At 45.2% G+C, this 20,878-nt stretch overlaps 1 protein-coding gene and 1 long non-coding RNA gene across 3 annotated transcripts in view; one reads left to right on the forward strand and one right to left on the reverse strand.

The window, feature by feature from the left end:
- LOC114020435 overlaps window positions 1-16,550 on the reverse strand; it is a 73,887-nt gene extending 57,337 nt beyond the window's left edge. The window contains exon 1 of the long non-coding RNA XR_005225916.2: window positions 16,426-16,550. This is a non-coding gene — a long non-coding RNA (uncharacterized LOC114020435). The remainder of the gene's footprint in view (window positions 1-16,425) is intronic.
- Window positions 16,544-20,878, forward strand: part of LOC102932072 (sperm flagellar protein 2) — a 39,422-nt gene continuing 35,087 nt past the window's right edge. Inside the window, exon 1 of one of the 2 annotated variants that reach the window (XM_027826503.3) lies at window positions 16,544-16,777. In XM_027826503.3, coding sequence (XP_027682304.2) covers window positions 16,720-16,777 — 58 coding nt within the window. In that variant the 5' untranslated portion in view covers window positions 16,544-16,719. The remainder of the gene's footprint in view (window positions 16,778-20,878) is intronic. The other variant, XM_027826502.3, reaches the window with a different exon arrangement.

The raw sequence follows: 20,878 nt of genomic DNA on the forward strand, positions 1-20,878 counted from the left end.
AGGTGTAGTGAGTTTATCATGTCTGAGGCAGGAGTTGCTTGTAAAGAGCAGTGTACCCTTTTCAGAGTAGCAGCCGTGTTAATCTGTATCCGCAAAAAGAAAAGGAGTACTTGTGGCACCTTAGAGACTAACAAATTTATTTGAGCATAAGCTTTTGTGAGCTACACGAAAGCTTATGCAGCTACGCTGTAGCTCACGAAAGCTTATGCTCAAATAAATTTGTTAGTCTCTAAGGTGCCACAAGTACTCCATTTCTTTTTTGTGGATACAGACTAACACGGCTGCTACTCTGAAACCTGTCATTATGCAAGGCACTGAATTTAGCCGTATGGAGTGGAAATCTATCAACTTCAAAGGAATGCATCTGATGAAGTGAGCTGTAGCTCACAAAAGCTTATGCTCAAATAAATTTGTTAGTCTCTAAGGTGCCACAAGTACTCCTTTTCTTTTAGTGTACCCTTTGGAACCAATGGGCATCTGCATCTCACCACCTCACGTGGATGTTGTGAGGAGGCTGTTAGCCAATTAATGTTTTAATGAGCTTTGTAGATGAAAATGTAGTTGTCCTTACACCTTTTGTTTGGAGTGGATGTGTGTGATACGTCCGCTCCAGAGTGCCCCCTGAAACTGGGGTACAGCTGAGCCCTTTGTTTTACCAATCTGGGATCCCTGTCACAACGTCAGTGTGAGAAGCTAAAAGCCCTCCAAGCTTCCGCTCATACCAACATCCACAGGTAGGGGCCACACCCAGCTGTGTTCATGAATGCTCCACCAGTCACTGCATGAAGCAACAATAGAAAGGCTCCATCCAAAATACTCTCAGCCCCCCATCTTAGGAAATTGGAGCTGTACTGTTCTGCCCTGGTCAAAACTTGACCAGTATGAATTTATTACCCAGCCACCCCTCCCTTGATGTGAAGAGGATGATACACAAGCCCTTGTAAACTGAGCTGAAATTTTTCTCCAAACACTTCACTCAAAACCACACTGGTTAAGAGAAAACATAAAGTAGGTTTATTAACTACAGAAAGATAGATTTTAAGTGATAGCAAACAGATCAAAGTAGATTACCATAAGAAATAAAACAAAACTGCAATATAAGCCTAATATACTAGTTAGGATTTGAATCAAGCAGTGTTTCAGCCAGTTAGATATTACAAGCAGGTTAGCTTTTGTATACACAGGCAGGCTTCCTTCTATCCTGCCTGGGACCAGCACTTCCCTGCCAGTTCAGTCTTTTTTCCTCTGGTACTTTCAGGTTTCGTGCTGTAGAGAGAGGTCCAGTAATGATGTCACTTCCCCCTTTTATATCTTCTTCTAACTTGCTGGAAAGCTCTTTTGCTGTGATCTGGGTCAAACAGTTCCCATTATGTAGTGCTATCTCTGAGAGGTTTCTATCGTACACAGTTCCCGGGGTAATCCTTGTGCTTGTGTGTATTTCCATCAACATTGTTTGGCCTTTTTATTGTTGTACCTGAAAGGCTGCTTGTGGATGTTCTCAATCTCACAACATGTTTCAGTAGCACATACTTAGCCAAACTTCATAAGTTCACATACAATAATAGCACATACAAGCTAAATGAGATATTAATGTCTAACAGATCAAGACTTTTAGAATGATACCTCACAAGGCATACTTTGTACAAAACATATCATACTTATATGACAGTAGTGAATATGGGGGTGCCAGGATGTCACAACATGCTACCCTGAAAAATGAATTTTAGGATGCTGCTATAATAACCTGCTTATTGCCCCCCTAATATCTCCTTTCTGAGGTAAAAGTTCCCAGGGTTGCTAAGGAAAACACCAAAGGACACGGATATAACCTTCCAATAAAGTAGTTGACACAGTCAATATTCTTTCCAAAACAAAGTATCTTTTTAATTAAGTTTCTAATAATCCCTACTACAGTATAATCTAAGAATCCTAAATAAAGGACAAAATCCCTGAGACACCAATCCCTTATTGCAAGTTAAAGAGCATTCAAACTACAATAGTATATAGTTCAAATGATACTAAGTGAAGCAATTTGTTGCAAGTGGCCAGTTTGCAACAAATTGCTGACAGCAGATCTTAAATTATACTTTAAGTTTTACATAAATAAAATGCAATTAAAAAACACACACCATGCTTCAAGCATACACATACTAACTCTATATACTATCCTACCCTTATACTAAAATATAATTAAAAGAATATTAAGCTTATTCTATAAATCCGTTGCTGCTTCCTTTTAAAAATCAAATCACTGCTGCTGCTGTTCAGCTCCTGGTCAGTCAGCTCTGCCCCGCTCCAGCTTTCTGTTCTCTCTGTGCAGCAGTTTTTCTGTGGCTTCTCTTGCTGGCTTCCCTGCTCTTCCTGAACGGCTCTCTCCTTCTCCAATGCAGCCTCTGGACTCAGAAACTGAAGCTGGCCTTTTATGCTACATTGTAGCTCTTTCTTTATATCCTTCCTAATCTTAGCAACAGTTACCTCACTTGCAGATGCTCAATCTTGACCATTACCTCAGAATTCTATTGACAGCTCTGACCTTTAAAACGTGTTGTTACCAGTATGAGTAGGTTCTGACCAGCTAACTGCATAACTGACTGACTTCTCTGTCACACCTTACTGCATATGCTCAGTAGTCGCCAATATTGTACATGCTCACTGTGGTCCTTTACTTCACAGCTGTGATTCTGCCAAGCCACTCCCACATATACTTGGTTCTTTGCCAGGACACTTATTTTTTTTAAATTAAGAAATCCTAAATTCTTACTGACCATGCTCAAGGTCCATAGCTTTGATATCAGGGTGGAGTGATTTTTGCTTAATTCAGAATAGAGATAAAAAATACAAAGTAGACACTGGAAATTTTTTTCTGGTAATAGATGAAATGCTGTAATACACCAATTGATTATTGACAAAGCATTTGGTGGCTTACCAGTGTCATTTGCTAGGCCCATTTTTCACCAAACATCCTTCCAATTTCCACAGAAAGAATGTTACTTACTGTGACGGAGCAGGGAGTGGGGAGGATTGACCTGGGGATGTCGCAGGGGAGATTTACTGGGACTGTCTGCATTGGGGATGGGATAGCAGGGGGTGACTGCACTTGAGGGATGATACCTGAGCCTGTAACCTGAGCCAGGAGGGGGGTTAGGGCCAGGTGACACCTTTGCTTGGGAAACTGGACAAAGGCTGGAGGAGGAGCCGGGGGAGGCTGGGTGAGACGGCTGGAGGGGGTTTCAGTTTGGAGCGGTCTGGGGAAGTGGAGGGAGCCCCAAGGCTGGGGTCTAAGCTCCCTGCCCCCCAGAGGGACCTGACTGAGGGGTCCTGTTTGTACCTACAAACTCTGTCTGGACTGTGTTCCTGTCGTCTAATAAACCTTCTGTTTTACTGGCTGGCTGAGAGTCACATCTGACTGCAGAATTGGGATGCAGGACCCACTGGCTTCCCCGGGAGCCCCGCCTGTGCGGACTTGCTGTGGGAAGTGCACGGTGTGGACAGGGATGCTGAATGCTCCAAGGTCAGTCCCAGGAAGGTCGAAGTTGTGTAAGCTTCTTGCCCTGGGGAGAGGAGGCTTCCCCAGAGTCCTGACTGGCTTCGTATGGAGCAGTTCCAGAGCATCGCCTGGTGACTCCGTGACACTTACCTTACAGTAACTGTGGTTCTTCGAGAAGCGTTGCCCATGTGGATTTCACTCTTGGTGTGCATGCACTTCATGAGGACAAGATTGGATTCTTTTTGGCCACCGTGCCAGGCCTGCACATAGATGTCCTTGCATATAATTTCTGCAAAATAATTCCTTCAACTTCCAGCCTTTCACCTGTTATCCATTTGTCTGCTAGATTAAAGAGACCATTTGTTCTCCATGTAGGTACTTAGAGTCACCCCTTAACCTTCCCTTTGTTAGTCAAATAGATTGAGCTCCATGAATCTGGGAGGCTGTGAAAAATGATATTAACAAATAAACAAACATCACTTTTCACAACAGACTTGCTAGTGCCCCAGCCACCCAGCTCTGAAGGCAGCACTGCTACCAGCAGCAGAGCAGAAGTAAGGCTGGCAAGTGTGTTTGTGCCCATGCCCCCAATATTAAACAGTAACTGTGTAAAAAAAAATCACTTTTATGCTTACAACAATAATTAAAAAATATATTTTAGTCTTAATTTGAAAGTGGCGAGAAAAGGTAAATTCATTTTAAACAATAGGGTTATAAATTTAGCATTTAAGTAGTGTTAAATATAAAAAAATGTGTTTTTAATTTATAAGGGGAGTTGCACTCAGAGATTTGATCTGAAAAGGGTCACCAATACAAAAAGTTTGAGAACTACTGCACTAATCTGAATGGAAAATGCTCTAAATCTAATTTATTTTAGGGGGTTAAAACAACAAAAGTAACAGAATCCATAGAATCTGAATTTCTGACTATTCAACAGCTTAGCGTTTGATCTCTATATGACTCTCTCTTCCTACAGTCCTTTTAAATCCATCTTACAAAACATTAGCGTTCTTCTCTTTACAAGAGGATGTGAGAGGCTGGTAATGAGATATGGAGCCTTTTAGGTCAAAAGTTCAAATCCAGCCTACAGTGCATTCATGGTGTCTGTAAGTTACTACACCATCTGCTGGTTGTTCTGTGACCTATGTGAAATCAATCTGGAATTCACAGTCTAGGCCAGGGGTCGGCAACCTTTCAGAAGTGGTGTGCCGAGTCCTCATTCATTCACTTTAATTTAAGGTTTTGCGTGCCATTTTAACGTTTTTTAGGTCTCTCTCTATAAGTCTATATATTATATAACTAAACTATTGTTGTATGTAAAGTAAACAAGGTTTTCAAAATGTTTAAGAAGCTTCATTTAAAATTAAATTAAAATGCTGATCTTATGCCGCCGGCCCGCTCAGCCCGCTGCCAGCCTGGGGTTCTGTTCACCTAGGACGGCAGCAGGCTGAGCGGGGCCTGCGGCCGGGACCCCGGCTGGCAAGGGGCCGGCAGCCAGAACCCCAGACCAGCAGCGGGCTGAGCGGGGCTGGCGGCCAGGACCCAGATCAGCAGTGGGCTGAGCGGCTCAGCCCGCTGCCGGTCTGGGGTTCCGTCTGCCGGCTCCTGCCAGCCAGGGTCCCGGCTGCTGGCCCCGCTCAGCCCACTGCCGGTCTGGGACCCCGGCCCTGCCCACATAGAGTGAGTACCTACCTTCTCCCTGGTTCTAGCCCATTCTCTTCCTCTCTCTCTCTGCACTGAGCTGAGGGTGGGAGTGCACTGAGCAGAGGGCTGGGGGTGAAGGAGCAGGCTGGGGGTTGGGGTGCAGGTTCTGGCCAGGAGCTAGAATGAGGGACGGGGCTCAGGGTTGGGGAGGAGGTTTGGGTGTGGAGTGCTTACCTGGGCAGCTCCCATTTGGTGCGAGGTGTGCAGGTGGGAATGTGGGGGAGGGGAGGATGCAGGAGCTCCCATTTGGTGCTCAGGGTGGGGGTGGGAATGTGGGGGGTGCAAGAGTCAGGGCACGGGGTGGGGGGGGCTGGGTATGTGAGGGGGGGGTACAGGAGTCAGGGCTGGGGTCATGGGGGGGTGCAGGGGTCAGGGCAGGGTGTGTGGGGGGGTGTAGGAGTCAGGGCAGGGGGCTGGGAGTGTGTGAGGGGTGTTTAGGGGTCAGGGTTAGGGTAATGGGGGTGTGTGAGGGGGTGCAGGAATCAGGGCAGAGGCCTGGGGGGTGGAGGAGTCAGGGCAGTGTGCTGGGGGTGTGTGTGAGGGGGTGCAGGGGTCAGGGCAGAGGGCATGTGAGGGGGGTGAAGGGGTCAGGGCATGGGGTGGGGGTGCTGGGTATGTGTGGGGGGTACTGGAGTCAGGGCTGGGGTCGTGGGGGGTGCAGGGGTCAGGGAAGGAGGCTGGGGTGTGTGGGGGGTGAAGGGATCTGGGCAGGGGGCTGGGTGTATGTGAGGGGGTGCAAGAATCAGGGCAGAGGCCTGGGGGTGTGTATGGGGGAGTGTAGGGGTCAGGGCAGAGGGCTAGGGGTGTGGACTAGGGTCGTGGGGATGCTCCCAGCCCCCTGCCTTTAGTGGCTCACGGCAGGGGGCTGGAGGGAATATGCCCTGATTCCACCCCCGTTCCCCAAGGCCCCGTCCCCACCTCTTCTCCACCTCCTCCCCAGAGCAGCGAGTGCACTGCGGCTCCGCTTCTCCCCCTCCCGCGCAAGGGCCATCAGCTGATGGGCGGCAAGGAGGGAGAGGGGGAGGAGCAGGAACCCAGCACGCTGGGGGAAGAGGCAGGGGAGGGGGGAGCTTGCCTGCCCTGCAGCAGCAGCCGGCAGGACCAAGCTTCTTCACCCTGCCCCCACAGGGGGGACGGAGAAGAGCAGGCCGGGGCGGGCAGGATTTTTAATGGCATGCTGCTGCCTGCCAGGGTCCCCGCCACGGGCCCCACTCAGCCCGCTGCAGGCCTGGGTTCGGCAGCCGGCTGAGCGGGGCCAGCGGCTGGGACCTGGCAGGCAGCAGCGTGCCACTAAAAATCGGCTCGCGTGCCGTCTTTGGCACGCATGCCATAGGTTGCCAACACGTGGTCTAAGCCCTATTGGAACAGTGTCCATATCACAGAAGCCACTACCACACTGGCATTGCCTGTTAGACTCTGCAAAGACACACAGAATTGAATAGGATAGAGAACAAACAAACTTCTTATACAAAAGGGTTGAGGTTCATTGCAAAGGCAGAGTGGGGAAACAGTTACTTTGGGTTGTTACCTATGCTGTAAATGTTCCGTGGATTTCATTCTCCAGGGCTCAAAAATCCAGCACAGTTCCTGAGCGCTAAAATTCACAACAAAACCTTAGATCACTATATAATCCTTTTCTAATTTACAGGGGTGTAATGAGGCTTCATTAATTTGTTTGCAAAGAACAAGCAGATCCCCGGATGAAAGAAGCCAAAGAAGTGACTAAAAGAGGGCCCAATTCTGCTACCCTCATTTTGTAAAGTGCTACTCGAGGTAAGGATGGCAGAATTAATAGAAGAGAAAAAAATAGCAACCCGTTCCCTGTTGCTGACCAGCTTTCGTCCTGAAGCATGAGAGGTAATAAAATCTATCTTAGTATGTACAACTACCAATGTCAGTTCTGGACATAAAATTAGCCATTCATTTAAAATCCAAATAAATTATTTAAATCTCTGCTTGAGGCAGTGAATTCAACAGGCTGAATGCATATTGTGGGAAACAGTGTAAACACACTGTGAAAAATCTCTTATTGAAACTCCCATTTATCCAAATAAATTCCAGGCTGCCTATTCCAGTCAGATGAAAATGGTTCTGCGGCATTTTCATTTATCTATTATTTATTTCATTGTGTTGAAGACAAACCTAAGGACACTTAATTAATAGGGATGGATAAGCTAGTTCAAATAATTAAGAGTCAGCACAAAACTTCACCCATGCAGGAAACTGAACACTGACATTTCAAAATGGTTTGATTGACATTTTTTTGTCTTTTACACATTATGTCTCTGCACCTACAGTAATCCAGCTAGGCCAGAAACAGAAATGAGAGATTATTGGACTGACTTTTGTTTTGTATTTGTACAGCAGCTAACACAATGTGGTCCTGGTCCCTGACGCAGGCTCCCAGGAACTACGGTAATATTGTCATGGTGCTGCTGTCAAACCCAATGAAACCTGAGAATTCTGGACATCTTGCCAGAGAGCCACATTCTCACACACTTTTCTTTCTGCCCTGAAACATCAACTCTGCCATACAACTGGGGAGTGTCTCTGTAAAGTTAGTGGAATAGGTGCTCTTCTCTTTGGTTCTGTACTCCCTTCTCTGCCCTTGTGCTTATAACAATGAGGCTGATCAAAAAGAAAGGAATGGGTCTGACAGCATGGGAAAAACAAAAGTAGCACTCCCATGCTCTTTACAGGCTCAGGGAAGTTACAAAGTCCAAACTGCAGTGCATGCACACCAACATTTCAAAAAAAATATTCCTGAAACAATTCTGAGAAGACATTAGGGCAGCGGCACTGCCCAGGGAAGTGGGGGGCTTTGGAATTTCACCTAACCATTAGACTACCTCTTGTATGCTTCCCGATCAACTCCTATGTTGCTTAACAAAGTTCCCAGTCTCCCACAAATCACTCACCCATCCCCTAAATCAAGTTCTCTCTCCCCTTTCCAAACTCAGTTACTTATTAGGTATAGTAACTGGCCTCTCATATCAATTAGGGCTGTGCCCTGCAACTAAATCCCCTCTGGTCTCTCCAGACCCTGCCATTGCCTGCACAATAATGCCATCCAGCTTCAGTAGGCACAAAACTTTAAAAACAAAATATACCTACCCATCCCTCAATGTGTGTGCATTTATCTCTCTCTAGTGCATGTTTATGCACATATTCTGGATCATTGACTGGGACGGAAGGTTGCTGGAGCCATTCATAAAAACCTGGAAACTGCAACAATCTTTAGAATAAGTTAGAAGGCAATCCCTATTGTGGTCAGGCTTTCCATTAAATATCAAGACAGGCTCTATACTTCATTAAATTTCATCATTTTAATTTATCAAAGATGCCATAGCAATAGGTGCTACATAAAAATAAGTATTCTCTCTCCTATCTTATGTTTCAACTTTTTTCCATGAATAACAAGAGTAAAAGTGAGCAAACTCCAGATCTCCAAACCACCCATGCTTATCTTTTAAACTCAACCACACCCTGTTGCTTCTAGTGCTCAGCATACCCAGAGCAGCAAAGACAAAATTACTAGAAGGGAGAGGTGCATGCTGGCAGCAATAAAACAGTCTTCAACCATCTAGCACAAACATCTTTCAGCTGAATGGGCTGGCCTGCTTTGAAGCCATCTCTATGTACACCTATACCCACATGTGAAAGGGGCCATCTAAGTGGACTTGAATATCACTGTTCGCCAAGCTTAAAGAACCAATTAATTTATAGATAGCACAGGCTCAATTTAACTGTTTATATTGTTGATTTTACAGAACACTTTACATATATAATTTACCTCTGCTTTATAAACCCAAAGAAACCAATCGATTATATTAAAAAAGGATAAATTTTTAGACAGACATTGCAACCCCATGCAATATCTTTGGGGACCATAATGTATTAAGTTTATGTATCACCGTGGGCCAAGGACTGTAACCAACTTCAAGAAGGGAGGGTTATCATAGCTTCTCCTTCAGGAGACTCAAGGAGCTTGGCTTGTTTAGCCTAACTAAAAGAAGGTTGAAGGGAGATATGATTACTCTCTATAAATATATCAGAGGGATAAATACCAGAGAGGGAGAGGAATTATTTAAGCTCAGTACCAATGTGGACACAAGAACAAATGGATATAAATTGGTCATTGGGAAGTTTAGACTTGAAATTAGACGAAGGTTTCTAACCACCAGAGGAGTGAAGTTTTGGAATAACCTTCCAAGGGAAGCAGTGGGGGCAAAAGACCTATCTGGCTTTAAGATTAAACTCGATAAGTTTATGGAGGAGATGATATGATGGGATAACATGTTTTTGGTAATTTGATCTTTAAATATTCATGGTAAATAGGCCCAATGGCCTGTGATGGGATGTTAGATGGGGTGGGATCTGAGTTACTATAGAAAATTCTTTCCTGGGTATCTGGCTGGTGAATCTTGCCCATATGCTCAGGGTTTAGCTGATCGCCATATTTGGGGTCGGGAAGGAATTTTCCTCCAGGGCAGATTGGAAGAGGCCCTGGAGGTTTTTTGCCTTCCTCTGTAGCATGGGGCATGGGTCACTTGCTGGAGGATTCTCTGCTCCTTGAAGTCTTTAAACCACGATTTGAGGACTTCAGTAGGTCAGACATAGGTGAGAGGTTTTTTGCAGGAGTGGGTGGGTGAGATTCTGTGGCCTGCGTTGTGCAGGAGGTCGGACTAGATGATCATAATGGTCCCTTCTGACCTTAGTATCTATGAAACCAAAAATAAGGTGGGGGTGATTAAGGTATCACCTTCTGGGGAGGCTTACATATCCTGGTTCAAACTGGGTTTTCCAGAGACTAACAAAGAAAGGGCTTTTGATATTAAAAAACTGGGTTTAAACTGACTCAGGGTCTTCTATTTGATCCAGTGAACAGACGGAACCTTCCATCCCAAGGAAGGCTTCCCCGCTTGTGGAATGGTTGGAATGATTTTAGTCTACAAGGGCCTCATAAGACTGATGGGTGACTCTTAGTATGTTTAATGTGAGTTTAAATCTGTTGATTATTTTTATGATGTTTTCTTTGTAATACTTTTACCTTAAGAATAAATATACTTGCTTAGAAAAATAAAGGTGTAGTAACTTCATCTGTTCATACACTGTTCATAGGCCTCAGGGGGAGAGAGAGAGAGGGAGAGGAATGCACAGGAGCTGTCCGTTAGGGAGACTGGCTTGCTGGGGATCGGCATATAAGGCAGGGAGCTCTGCAGTCTCAAAAACCCCTGGTAAGATCCATCCCCAGAGACAGGAGATTAGGAGATCAGAGACCTGATTGGGCACTCCTGGAATGGACCATGAAGAGTGGGAGAAAAATACAGCTTCAGTTACTGTGGACTGGTCTACACTAGAAAATGAAAGTTTACCAATGTTGCTCAGGGGTGTGAAAAATCCACACCGAGTGGCATAATTAAGTCAACCTACCCCCCTGGTGTAGACAGCGCTAGGTTGGAAGAATTCTTCCATCAAGCTAGCTACTGCCTCTTCGGAAGGTGGATTACCTCCACTGATGAGAACCCCTCCCATCAGAAGAGCTACAGTGGTGCAACTATGCCTGTGTAGTGTTTTAAGTGTAGCCATACCCAAACAAACTGTGAGAGAAACAGCCTTACCCTTCCCAATTCTGGGCTTCCCTGTGCCTCTACTGTATTAACAAATGGACTAGACTCCCTATGATTCTTTGTGTTCCCATAACTCTTTGTATATAAAACCCCCATGATCCTTTGGATCATGCACAAAGTGTTTTGTAACTATAATTCTAGTGCTTTGTATCTATGATTCAAGGGACTCTGTACTTAGGTTGAATTTTAGTGTGTGACCAAATGATGGAATGTGTATAATATTTTTACCCTGACCCTACTGACTCATGGAGAATGTGTCCAGGAAGGGACCACTAATGATTGAGGAGGGATATTTATTATTGCAAATGTCTTCAGTGATCAATGAGATGATCACCCACTGAGAAATATTTTTAGCTCGTTACCTATGCCACAGGCATTTTCTACAATAAGGACTTAGTCATAGATACTTTTAGCTTATTGATTAGGTAAGATGAGATACCATAAGGGGAATTCCATATGTAGATCAGTTATGGAAAACGATTCTTCTTTGTCCCAAGTACAACATGTACAGAGGGTAGTTTCTGGGAGTGAGTTAGGACTGAATCAAGCTGCAAAGTCACTTCTCCAGTCTTCAGACTGGTTTGGTATTGATAGTCTTTCTGTATTCTGTATTGTGCTGTATTAATCTTGACTACGTTTTTGATTAATAAATTCCAATTGAGCCTGATTATTTGAAGTTTTATTAATAAATCAAAATGGAACCTAACAACTGTGCATATGTCTGGTTTAGTATGGAGCAGAGGCAATCTATATTTCAAGACTTGTACAGAGCTCAGCAAAATCTCAGTACTTAAACAAATTTCCTCTAGTCTAGAAAATAAAAATTGTTATAATGCACATGTCCTCAGCAGATTCATTTGCCAAATCACAGCTACATTTCAGCTGTAAAGGAATCAAAATATTTGCATCTGTGGAAACCCCAGAGCCATACATAAAAGCAAAAGGCAGCAAATATCTGTGCTTTAATTGAAGTATAAAATATAATGTAAAACAAACTAACATTACAGAATCTCTTGTACGATCAGTGCATAAATATAATCATACAGGGAGACTGCCAAATTGAGGTCCGGTAACCTGTTGACAACTGTGTTAGTTGATATCATGTAACAGCTGCACCACGGAAAGCTTGTTGTTTTGGCCTAAATTAAATGAAACACAGGGCAATTTGCTAAGAGAGAATAGCGTGGGTAGGACAATGAAAAACAAAAGGAGAAAGGGACAGAGCATTCAAAGGCATAAAAAGTGACACAGAAGACTGTTGCAACTTGGATTTCTTTTTCTTACATAAAGTGTCTGAGGGAAATAAGTTATGTTAAAATAGATGTTTTCATATTAGTTTCTAAGGGCACAGCTACATTAGAGAGAAATGTAACTGCTCCAAGTTGATGGGAGAGTGCTTTCCTGTCAGCTTAACTACTGCAGCACCTGTGAACAGCAGAAGCTATGTCGGCGGGAGAAGCTCTCCCACAGACACAGCGTTGTTCATACCGGCACGTATGTTGGCGTAACTTATGTCGCTCAGGGGGGTGATTTATCCAAAATAGAGCTCCCTTGTGTTGGGTGCAATACCTTTGTCTTAGAAAAGCATCATATGTAATTTTTAGAAACTCTAATTATGTTATATTGCTGGCTGCATGAGATCTCCAGCAAAGAACTCCCAAACTGAAATCTCCCATAACACCACAATTTTTCTTTCCACACATTACAGACAGTGCTTAATGAGTAACTCAGCCTGTTCTTTGGTTTAATTTGATGGTCTGGAACAGAACTCCACCAGCACCTATTGCTGGGCTTTCCCAGTTAGCACATTGATCCATATGCATTCAAGATTCTGTGCTTCTGAGTTATTAATAACTCTATAACAGGTAATAGTGTATTTAATGTAGAGTATGACACCCTTCCCCACTGCATACATACATCTTTTACTTACTATATCCTTCCTAAATAGGTTATAACTAGCAATTTTACAATTCCAATCATGTGAATATTCCCACCAGGTTTTCAGTAATGCCTGTTATAAAATTTCTCATGATCAATAAGAATTGCCAACTCTTTCTTGTTACCTAGCATTGGTATATAAGCATTTGAAACATTTCTCCTCTTTACATTCTTGGTCACATCACATCAATTTGTTTGTGACACTGAGTTTGAGTTTGTACTGCATTTGGCTTCTAAGCACCCTCCCCTTGCGTTGTTTGTTTAACCCCATCCTGCTTGCTCCAGCTAGTTTCCGGTGGAGATTAACTCCCATCCCCACTTGTGAGTTTATATAGCATCCTCCCACACTGGAATGTGACCCAATGTCCCAAAAACCAAAACCTTCAGCTTTACATCAGTCAAACGTTTACATCCAGTATTTTCTGTCTTCTCCTTTATCTCTCTCGTGGGACCGGAAGGACCTCCAAGAATATTACTAGGACTTTCCTCTTCTTCAGCTCCCTTCCAAGGTTCCTAAAGCCTTCTATAGTCTGTAAAGATCCACGTGATGCCAAGTCATTGGTTCCAATGTGTACCATCACCAGTGGACACTTGCCAGTCAACTTCACAATCACAGCCAACTATGCAATTACATCTCATGTTTTCACTTCACAGAAACAGCACACCTTCCTATGGTCCTTGTATCCCTTACAGAATTCTCTGTCCGTTCTTCTATATATGGAGTTATCAGTGACGATTGGCAGCCTTCTCAGGATGGTTGAAGAGCCTTTCTTGGTAGTTGCATGTTCTTGCAGTTCAGCAAGCATCAGAAATGTCACCCATAGGTTTCTGTTTCTTTCCTCTAGAGACAGGTTCTTCGGTAGTTGACTCGCTAATCATGTCAATACCTCTAACCAGGCTGAATGGCTGCTGGTTCTCCTTTCCCTCCTGGTCATAAATTGCGAATCCACTTCTTTGATTTCTATTCTTTCCAGTTCCCCATGAAGGCCTTTTGATGTCTGTGCAATGATTTCCAAATGTGGCTGTCCAATAAGTCTTCATTTTCTCAAATACTACACAGTATTAAAAATTGTGGTTCCAGACCAGTACGTTTGCCATCTTGCACTTAATGCACCAGCAATCTCTTCGGTCTTCCAGCAGAAGGAGAAACACAGCACTTCCAAGGTACGTAAAAGCAATTGTTTCCTCATCATCCATATCCACTACTTGATGAGGAACCATATTTAAAACAGATGGAAACCTGCTCCCTTTTTAAACTCCCTCTGAAACTGCAATCAGCTGTTCCTGTTTGCCTGTTAACTGTCATATACTAAGCCTCAGTGCTAGTCTTCACCTCTAGTTATCACAGAGGGATTAACTTTTGGAGACTTCAAACACTGAGTCTGTTCAAAGATCCAAGAGTGCCAGCCTCACCGAGACACAAACAGATCTGTCTCAATGGGCCTGTTCAAATTCCCACAGTCTAGCCACACAACTCTCACAGAGAACCAACAAAAAACAATAAACAGACCAAACACACCACTCACAAAATCCTTCTGCCTCCAATCACAAGGATCTGCAGCTGTGCCCTCTAAAATTGCCATGTGCTGTTCTGGAGTTTGCCTCATGGCTCAACTTCACCCCCTCACAGGGAGGGATTAACTACTCAGACTTCAGGGAACTCATCACAGTGACTGAGTGAATTTCCAAATCTATGCGCTTGCTAGGATGTCAGTAAAATGGGGAAATCCCGCATACCCACCCCCACACAGCAATTTGAGACAGGCAAACGAGCTTTAAGTAAACACAAAGCATCATTAACAAAAAAACAACACTCAAGAGTCCTGTTTTCCCCTGCTCTAAAGAATGGTCTAACCATTGTCCTCTAAACAATGCCTTATCAGAGGCAGGAAAATAACCCTGGAGTCCTAAATCACAGCATTCTACTGCTGTCTAACAAGTAGTTCTGTAACTCACTGGCAGAGCACGTTAGGTCACCCCTCTGATGACTGGTCTATATAGATGATAAACTACTATTGCTTAAGGAGGCCATTCATCCAGGAATAAACTGGAATGTCCTCTTTTTGAGATGTTTGTCCCCAGTCTGATCCTGAAACAAAACTGAATGTGGTTTTGTCCAGTATTGGACAGGGGATGCCGTTTTTAAAAGCGTTCCACTCCACCCCCTCCAGCGTGACCTCACATGCACCATGTGCATGAGGTCACACGGGGGGGACACACAACATGACGTTCCAGGAAGTACTGGAATGTCTGGTATTCTGAAAATGAGTGAGTGGCCATCTTAACACTGGTACCAATTAACAGTTACTTCTTAAGCTCAAGTACTGAGGGGTCTGTGCTGCAGGTCTAGAAGCCCTAGGTGCCAACCCATGCAGGGTTTTTATGGCTTTACATACCTGATTTTCCCCACCTCACAAACAAGAGGCCCATAGGATACTGATATGATTTCTTAGTTTCCATCATCACGATAACATTGCCCCTTTGGCCCAAGTAGCTACCAAGATAGCTAGGCTTCAGAACACAATCTCCATCAGGAGCAGCAACTTTTAGGGCTGTCTATACAGCTATTTTTAGAGCATTAACGCAAGCCATGCTAGCCCAAGTCTGCTGACTCAGGCTGGGAGGGTTGCTCCAACAACCTATATAGATAAACCCAAGTACATGTCAGACATAACTTCTTCTGAGGATGGAAGGCTGGGAAAATTAATCAACAAGATGTAAGAATGTGTAAGATAGCCAGATCTGTCCTACTCTTTCTCCCTAGTCCTCCTGTGGTCTGCTTTTCCATTTACAGTGCTAACCCACTGTGCCCCTTCTCCTCCCCACCACCTCTATAAATGTTACATGATTTTATATTCACTTGTGCTTGCTCACCAGTGTTGAATTTATACTCTATAAATATCACCTCTGAATTGGGTCCATAGCCCATAAAAATTGACACAATTTAGATGAAGACACAATCTTTCAGAGGTTTTCCATCTTTGGAATCACTACTCATGGCACAAACTGGTAGTGGTGTTATTTATACTTCATCAGTAACTTGACCGGGGCCTTTCAGAGCTATTTCAATGTAAATGGTGTCCTGACCCAGACCCACTGTGCTTGGCACTGTACCAATGCACAATAAAATACAGACCCTGCCCTCAAGCACAACTTCACCTCTATAGCCTGATGCAGCATCGGGGCCCATGGCTCTCGCTGTCAGACAGCCCTAAGGACTTTGTTCCCACTCCTGTGCAGCACCCTCTACTCCCAACGTCTCATCTCCCCACAGGGGAGGCACCGGCAGAGCCTTTTCCCCTTATCGTCCCACAAAAGCTTCAGCCTCCTCCTGTTCGCATTCTCTCACAAGAGCCTCAACGCCCCTATTCCTCCCCCGCCCGCCCCCCGCATCTGGGCTTTGCACCCGTCTCCCCACCAAACCCACCAGCACTGGGGCATCCCTCCCACTCCCCTCTCAACACAGCCGAGGGCAGCCCTTCCCCCACAAGCGCCTTGGTCGCGTCGGCCTAGGCTCCAGCTCCCCTAACCGCGCCCCAGGCCTAAGCCCAAGCCCCCATCCTTTCTCCGTGCGAACTCTCCTTCCACGGCTTCCCTCGCCCCAAACTGCCTCCCATTCAACACTGAGCGACACAATTACAGTACCCACCAGAGGACGATACTTACTTCACTGCGCATGCGCCAGCAGCCAAACGCGGCCAACACAAAACAGTTCGCGCGCTCCCCCGCTGTGGACGCATGCGCTTAGCAGAAGACATTCTCCCCGCCCCCCGGTAGCGTAGGTGTTCCACTGCGCATGCGCAGTTCGCAAGGCACACTCTGGTCCCGCTATCTATTCCCGAGCCCACCCCTCCACAGCGCATGCGTTAGATGGTTGCCTGCATGTCACCATGGTAACGGGACGCGGAGCCGGGCCCGTGTGAGTGGGGTTCGCCCGCAGCCCGGCAGCCTGCGGCCGCCATGTCGGAGATTCTGTGCGAGTGGCTGAACCGGGAGGTGAAGCTCTCCCAGACCGTGGGTGAGTCAGGGGCTCCGACGCCTGGGTCCTGGACGGTGCCGCAGCTGGGGAGGCAGGGCCCGGCGGTGCCCCCAGACCACCGTGTGCCTACGCAGCTACAGGGGCTCCCGCTCAGGGGTGTCTGTTCGCAGGGGCCCGGTGGATAGGAGCCCCCGGGCAATTCTTCGTTGGGGCATTAGTACGGCTGCAAGGGCTTCCGAGTTGCTGCCCGACGGGGAGTCCCAGAGGGCAGTGCCCCAGGGGATTAGCCCCTCGGCCTGCGCCACAGCGAGACAGCCTGAGGATCAGTGCACAGATAGAGAGATGGGTTCCCTGCTCGACTTTCGATGTGCCATGGGTGGGAGTCACTTTTCGGGAGACTTTGACGTCCGGGAGGTGGGTGAGGTTGTCGGGGTGTCTGCAGGCAAGTTTGGGAATGTGGTGACTGGGTAAGGTGGGGGGTAGCGGGAGCGTTCTGCTGCTGGGACGGCAGTCGGGTTGTTGGCCTGTTAGTATTATTCCTATATTCACTATACCTGGAGTGGGCTTTGCGCACTCTCTGTAATAACTATAGGTTTCAGAGTAACAGCCGTGTTAGTCTGTATTCGCAAAAAGAAAAGGAGTACTTGTGGCACCTTAGAGACTAACCAATTGATTTGAGCATGAGCCCTTAGTCTCTAAGGTGCCACAAGTACTCCTTTTCTTTTTGTAATAACTATGTTCAACTGAAAATACTGTTGCCCTAATTCTGAAGAAGGTGTGAGCAACAGTAGAGGGAAATTAGTATTGGGGACATTATATTTAGGTTTTATAATAACCCAACCATTCCCACTCTTTATTCAGGCTTAATCTGATGGTGTCTTGCAAGTTAATTCCAGTTCTGCAGTTTCACATTGGAGTCTGTTTTTGAAGGTTTTTTTTGTAGAAGAATTTGCCACTTTTAGGTCTATTATTGAGTGACCAGGGAGATTGAAGTGTTCCCCTACTGGTTTTTGAATGTTATGATTCCTGATGTCAGATTTGTGTCCATTTATTCTTTTGTGTAGAGACTGTCCGGTTTGGCCAATGTACATGGCAGAAGCATCTATTCTATAATGAGAGACATCCCTTACGAAAAATCAGGCATATTAGAACATATTTACTGGCTGGTTTTGTTTCTGTGTGTGTTTTAGGATCAGAGGAGTTAGTAACTGTAACCTGTCAAGTATTGGTTTTGCAAAATTTTAATTTTGAGCCAAATGTAAACAGTTAAAATAGTGTAATTTACTTTTTGATATTGAAATTTAGATTTTAGATGATAGAGTAGATTATGGAATTTGGCTTTCAGTGGAAAGAAAAGGAGTACTTGTGTCACCTTAGAGACTAACAAATTTATTTGAGCATAAGCTTTCGTGAGCTACAGCTCACTTCATCCGATGCATAAAAGTGGAAAATGCAGTGGGGAGATTTATATACACACAGAACATGAAACAATGGGTGTTACCATACAAGAGTGATCAGGTAAGGTGAGCTATTACCAGCAGGAGAGCGGGGGGGGAGGGGGAAGGGGGGGCGGAGAACAGGACCTTTTGTAGTGATAATCAAGGTGGGCCATTTCCAGCAGTTGACAAGAACATGTGAGGAACAGTGTGGGGGAGGGTGGGGAAATAAAGATGAGAAATAGTTTTACTTTGTGTAATGACACATCCACTACCGGTCTTTATTCAAGCCTAAATTAATTGTATCCAGTTTGCAAATTAATTCCAATTCAGCAGTCTCTCGTTGGAGTCTGTTTTTGAAGTTTTTTTGTTGAAGAATTGCCACTTTTAGGACTGTAATTGAGTGACCAAAGAGATTGATTTCAGAGTAACAGCCACGTTAATCTGTATCCGCAAAAAGAAAAGGAGTACTTGTGGCACCTTAGAGACGAACAAATTTGTTACTTAGTCCCTAAGGTGCCACAAGTACTCCTTTTCTTTTTTCAAAGAGATTGAAGTGTTCTCCGACTGGTTTTTGAATGTTATAATTCTTGACGTCTGATTTGTTTCCATTTATTCTTTTACGTAGAGACTGTCCAGTTTGGCCAATGTACATGGCAGAGGGCATTGCTGGCACATGATGGGATATATCACATTGGTAGATGTACAGGTGAACGAGCCTCTGATAGTGTGGCTGATGTGATTAGGCCCTATGATGGTGTCCCTGAATAGATATGTGGACACAGTTGGCAACAGGCTTTGTTGCAAGGATAGGTTCCTGGGTTAGTGGTTTTGCTGTGTGGTGTGTGGTTGCTGGTGAGTATTTGCTTCAGGTTGCGGGGCTGTCTGTAAGCAAGGACTGGCCTGTCTCCCAAGATCTGTGAGAGTGATGGGTCAGCCACCAGGTTTGCTGTGATGTTATCGGGGATACTGTTCCTGACAGCTTGTAGTCCATCTTTGTGTGGAATGTTGGTGTAGAGGGCTTCTACATCCATAGTGGCTAGGATGGTGTTTTCAGGAAGATCATCGATGGATTGTAGTTTTCTCAGTAATTCAGTGGTGTCTCTCAGATAGCTGGGAGTGCTGGGAGGGCCTGAGGAGGGAGTCTACATAGCCAGACAATCCTGCTGTCAGTGTGCCAATGCCTGAGATGATGGGGCGTACAGGATTTCCAGGTTTATGGATCTTGGGTAGCAGATAGAATACCCCCGGTCGGAGTTCTAGGGGTGTGTCTGTGCGGACTTATTCTTGTGCTTTTTCAGGGAGTTTCTTGAGCAGATGGTGTAGTTTCTTTTGGTAACCCTCAGTGGGATCAGAAGGTAATGGCTTGTAGAAAGTGGTGTAAACACCATCCTAGCCACTATGGATGTAGAAGCCCTCTACACCAACATTCCACACAAAGATGGACTACAAGCTGTCAGGAACAGTATCCCTGATAATGTCACGGCAAACCTGGTGGCTGAACTTTGTGACTTTGTCCTCACCCACAACTATTACACATTTGGGGACAATGTATGCCTTCAAATCGGCGGCACTGCTATGGGTACCTGCATGGCCCCAGAGTATGCCAACGTTTTTATGGCTGACTTAGAACAACGCTTCCTCAGCTCTCGTCCCCTAATGCCCCTACTCTACTTGCGCTACATTGATGACATCTTCATCATTTGGACCCATGGAAAAGAAGCCCTTGAGGAATTCCACCATGATTTCAACAATTTCCATCCCACCATCAACCTCAGCCTAGACCAATCCCCACAAGCGGTCAATTTCCTGGACACTACAGTGCTAATAAGAGATGGTCACATAAACACCACCCTATACTGGAAACCTACTGACCGCTGTACTTACCTACATGCCTCCAGCTTTCGTCCAGACCACACCGCACGATCCATTGTCTACAGCCAAGCTCTAAGATAGAACCGCATTTGCTCCAACCCCTCAGACAGAGCCAAACACCTACAAGATCTCTATCAAGCATTCTTACAACTACAATACCCACCTGCTGAAGTGAAGAAACAGATTGACAGAGCCAGAAGAGTACCCAGAAGTCACCTATTACAGGACAGGCCCAACAAAGAAAGTAACAGAACGCCACTAGCCGTCATCTTCAGCCCCCAAATAAAACCTCTCCAGTGCATCATCAAAGATCTACAACCTATCCTGAAGGATGATCCCTCACTCTCTCACAGCTTGGGAGACAGGCCAGTCCTAGCTTACAGACAGCCCCCCAACTTGAAGCAAATACTCACCAGCAACCACACACCACACAACAAAACCACTAACCCAGGAACCTATCCTTGCAACAAAGCCTGTTGCCAACTGTGTCCACATATCTATTCAGGGGACACCATCATAGGGCCTAATCACATCAGCCACACTATCAGAGGCTCATTCACCTGATACCAATGTGATATATGCCATCATGTGCCAGCAATGCCCTCTGCCATGTACATTGGCCAAACTGGACAGTCTCTACGTAAAAGAATAAATGGAAACAAATCAGAGGTCAAGAATTACAACATTCAAAAACCAGTCGGAGAACAGGTCAACCTCCCGGCACACTCGATTATAGACCTAAAAGTGGCAATTCTTCATCAAAAAAACTTCAAAAACAGACTCCAACGAGAGACTGCTGAATTGGAATTAATTTGCAAACTGGATACAA

This window comes from Chelonia mydas, chromosome 5 (assembly GCF_015237465.2).
Source record: "Chelonia mydas isolate rCheMyd1 chromosome 5, rCheMyd1.pri.v2, whole genome shotgun sequence".
NCBI lineage: Eukaryota > Metazoa > Chordata > Testudines > Cheloniidae > Chelonia > Chelonia mydas.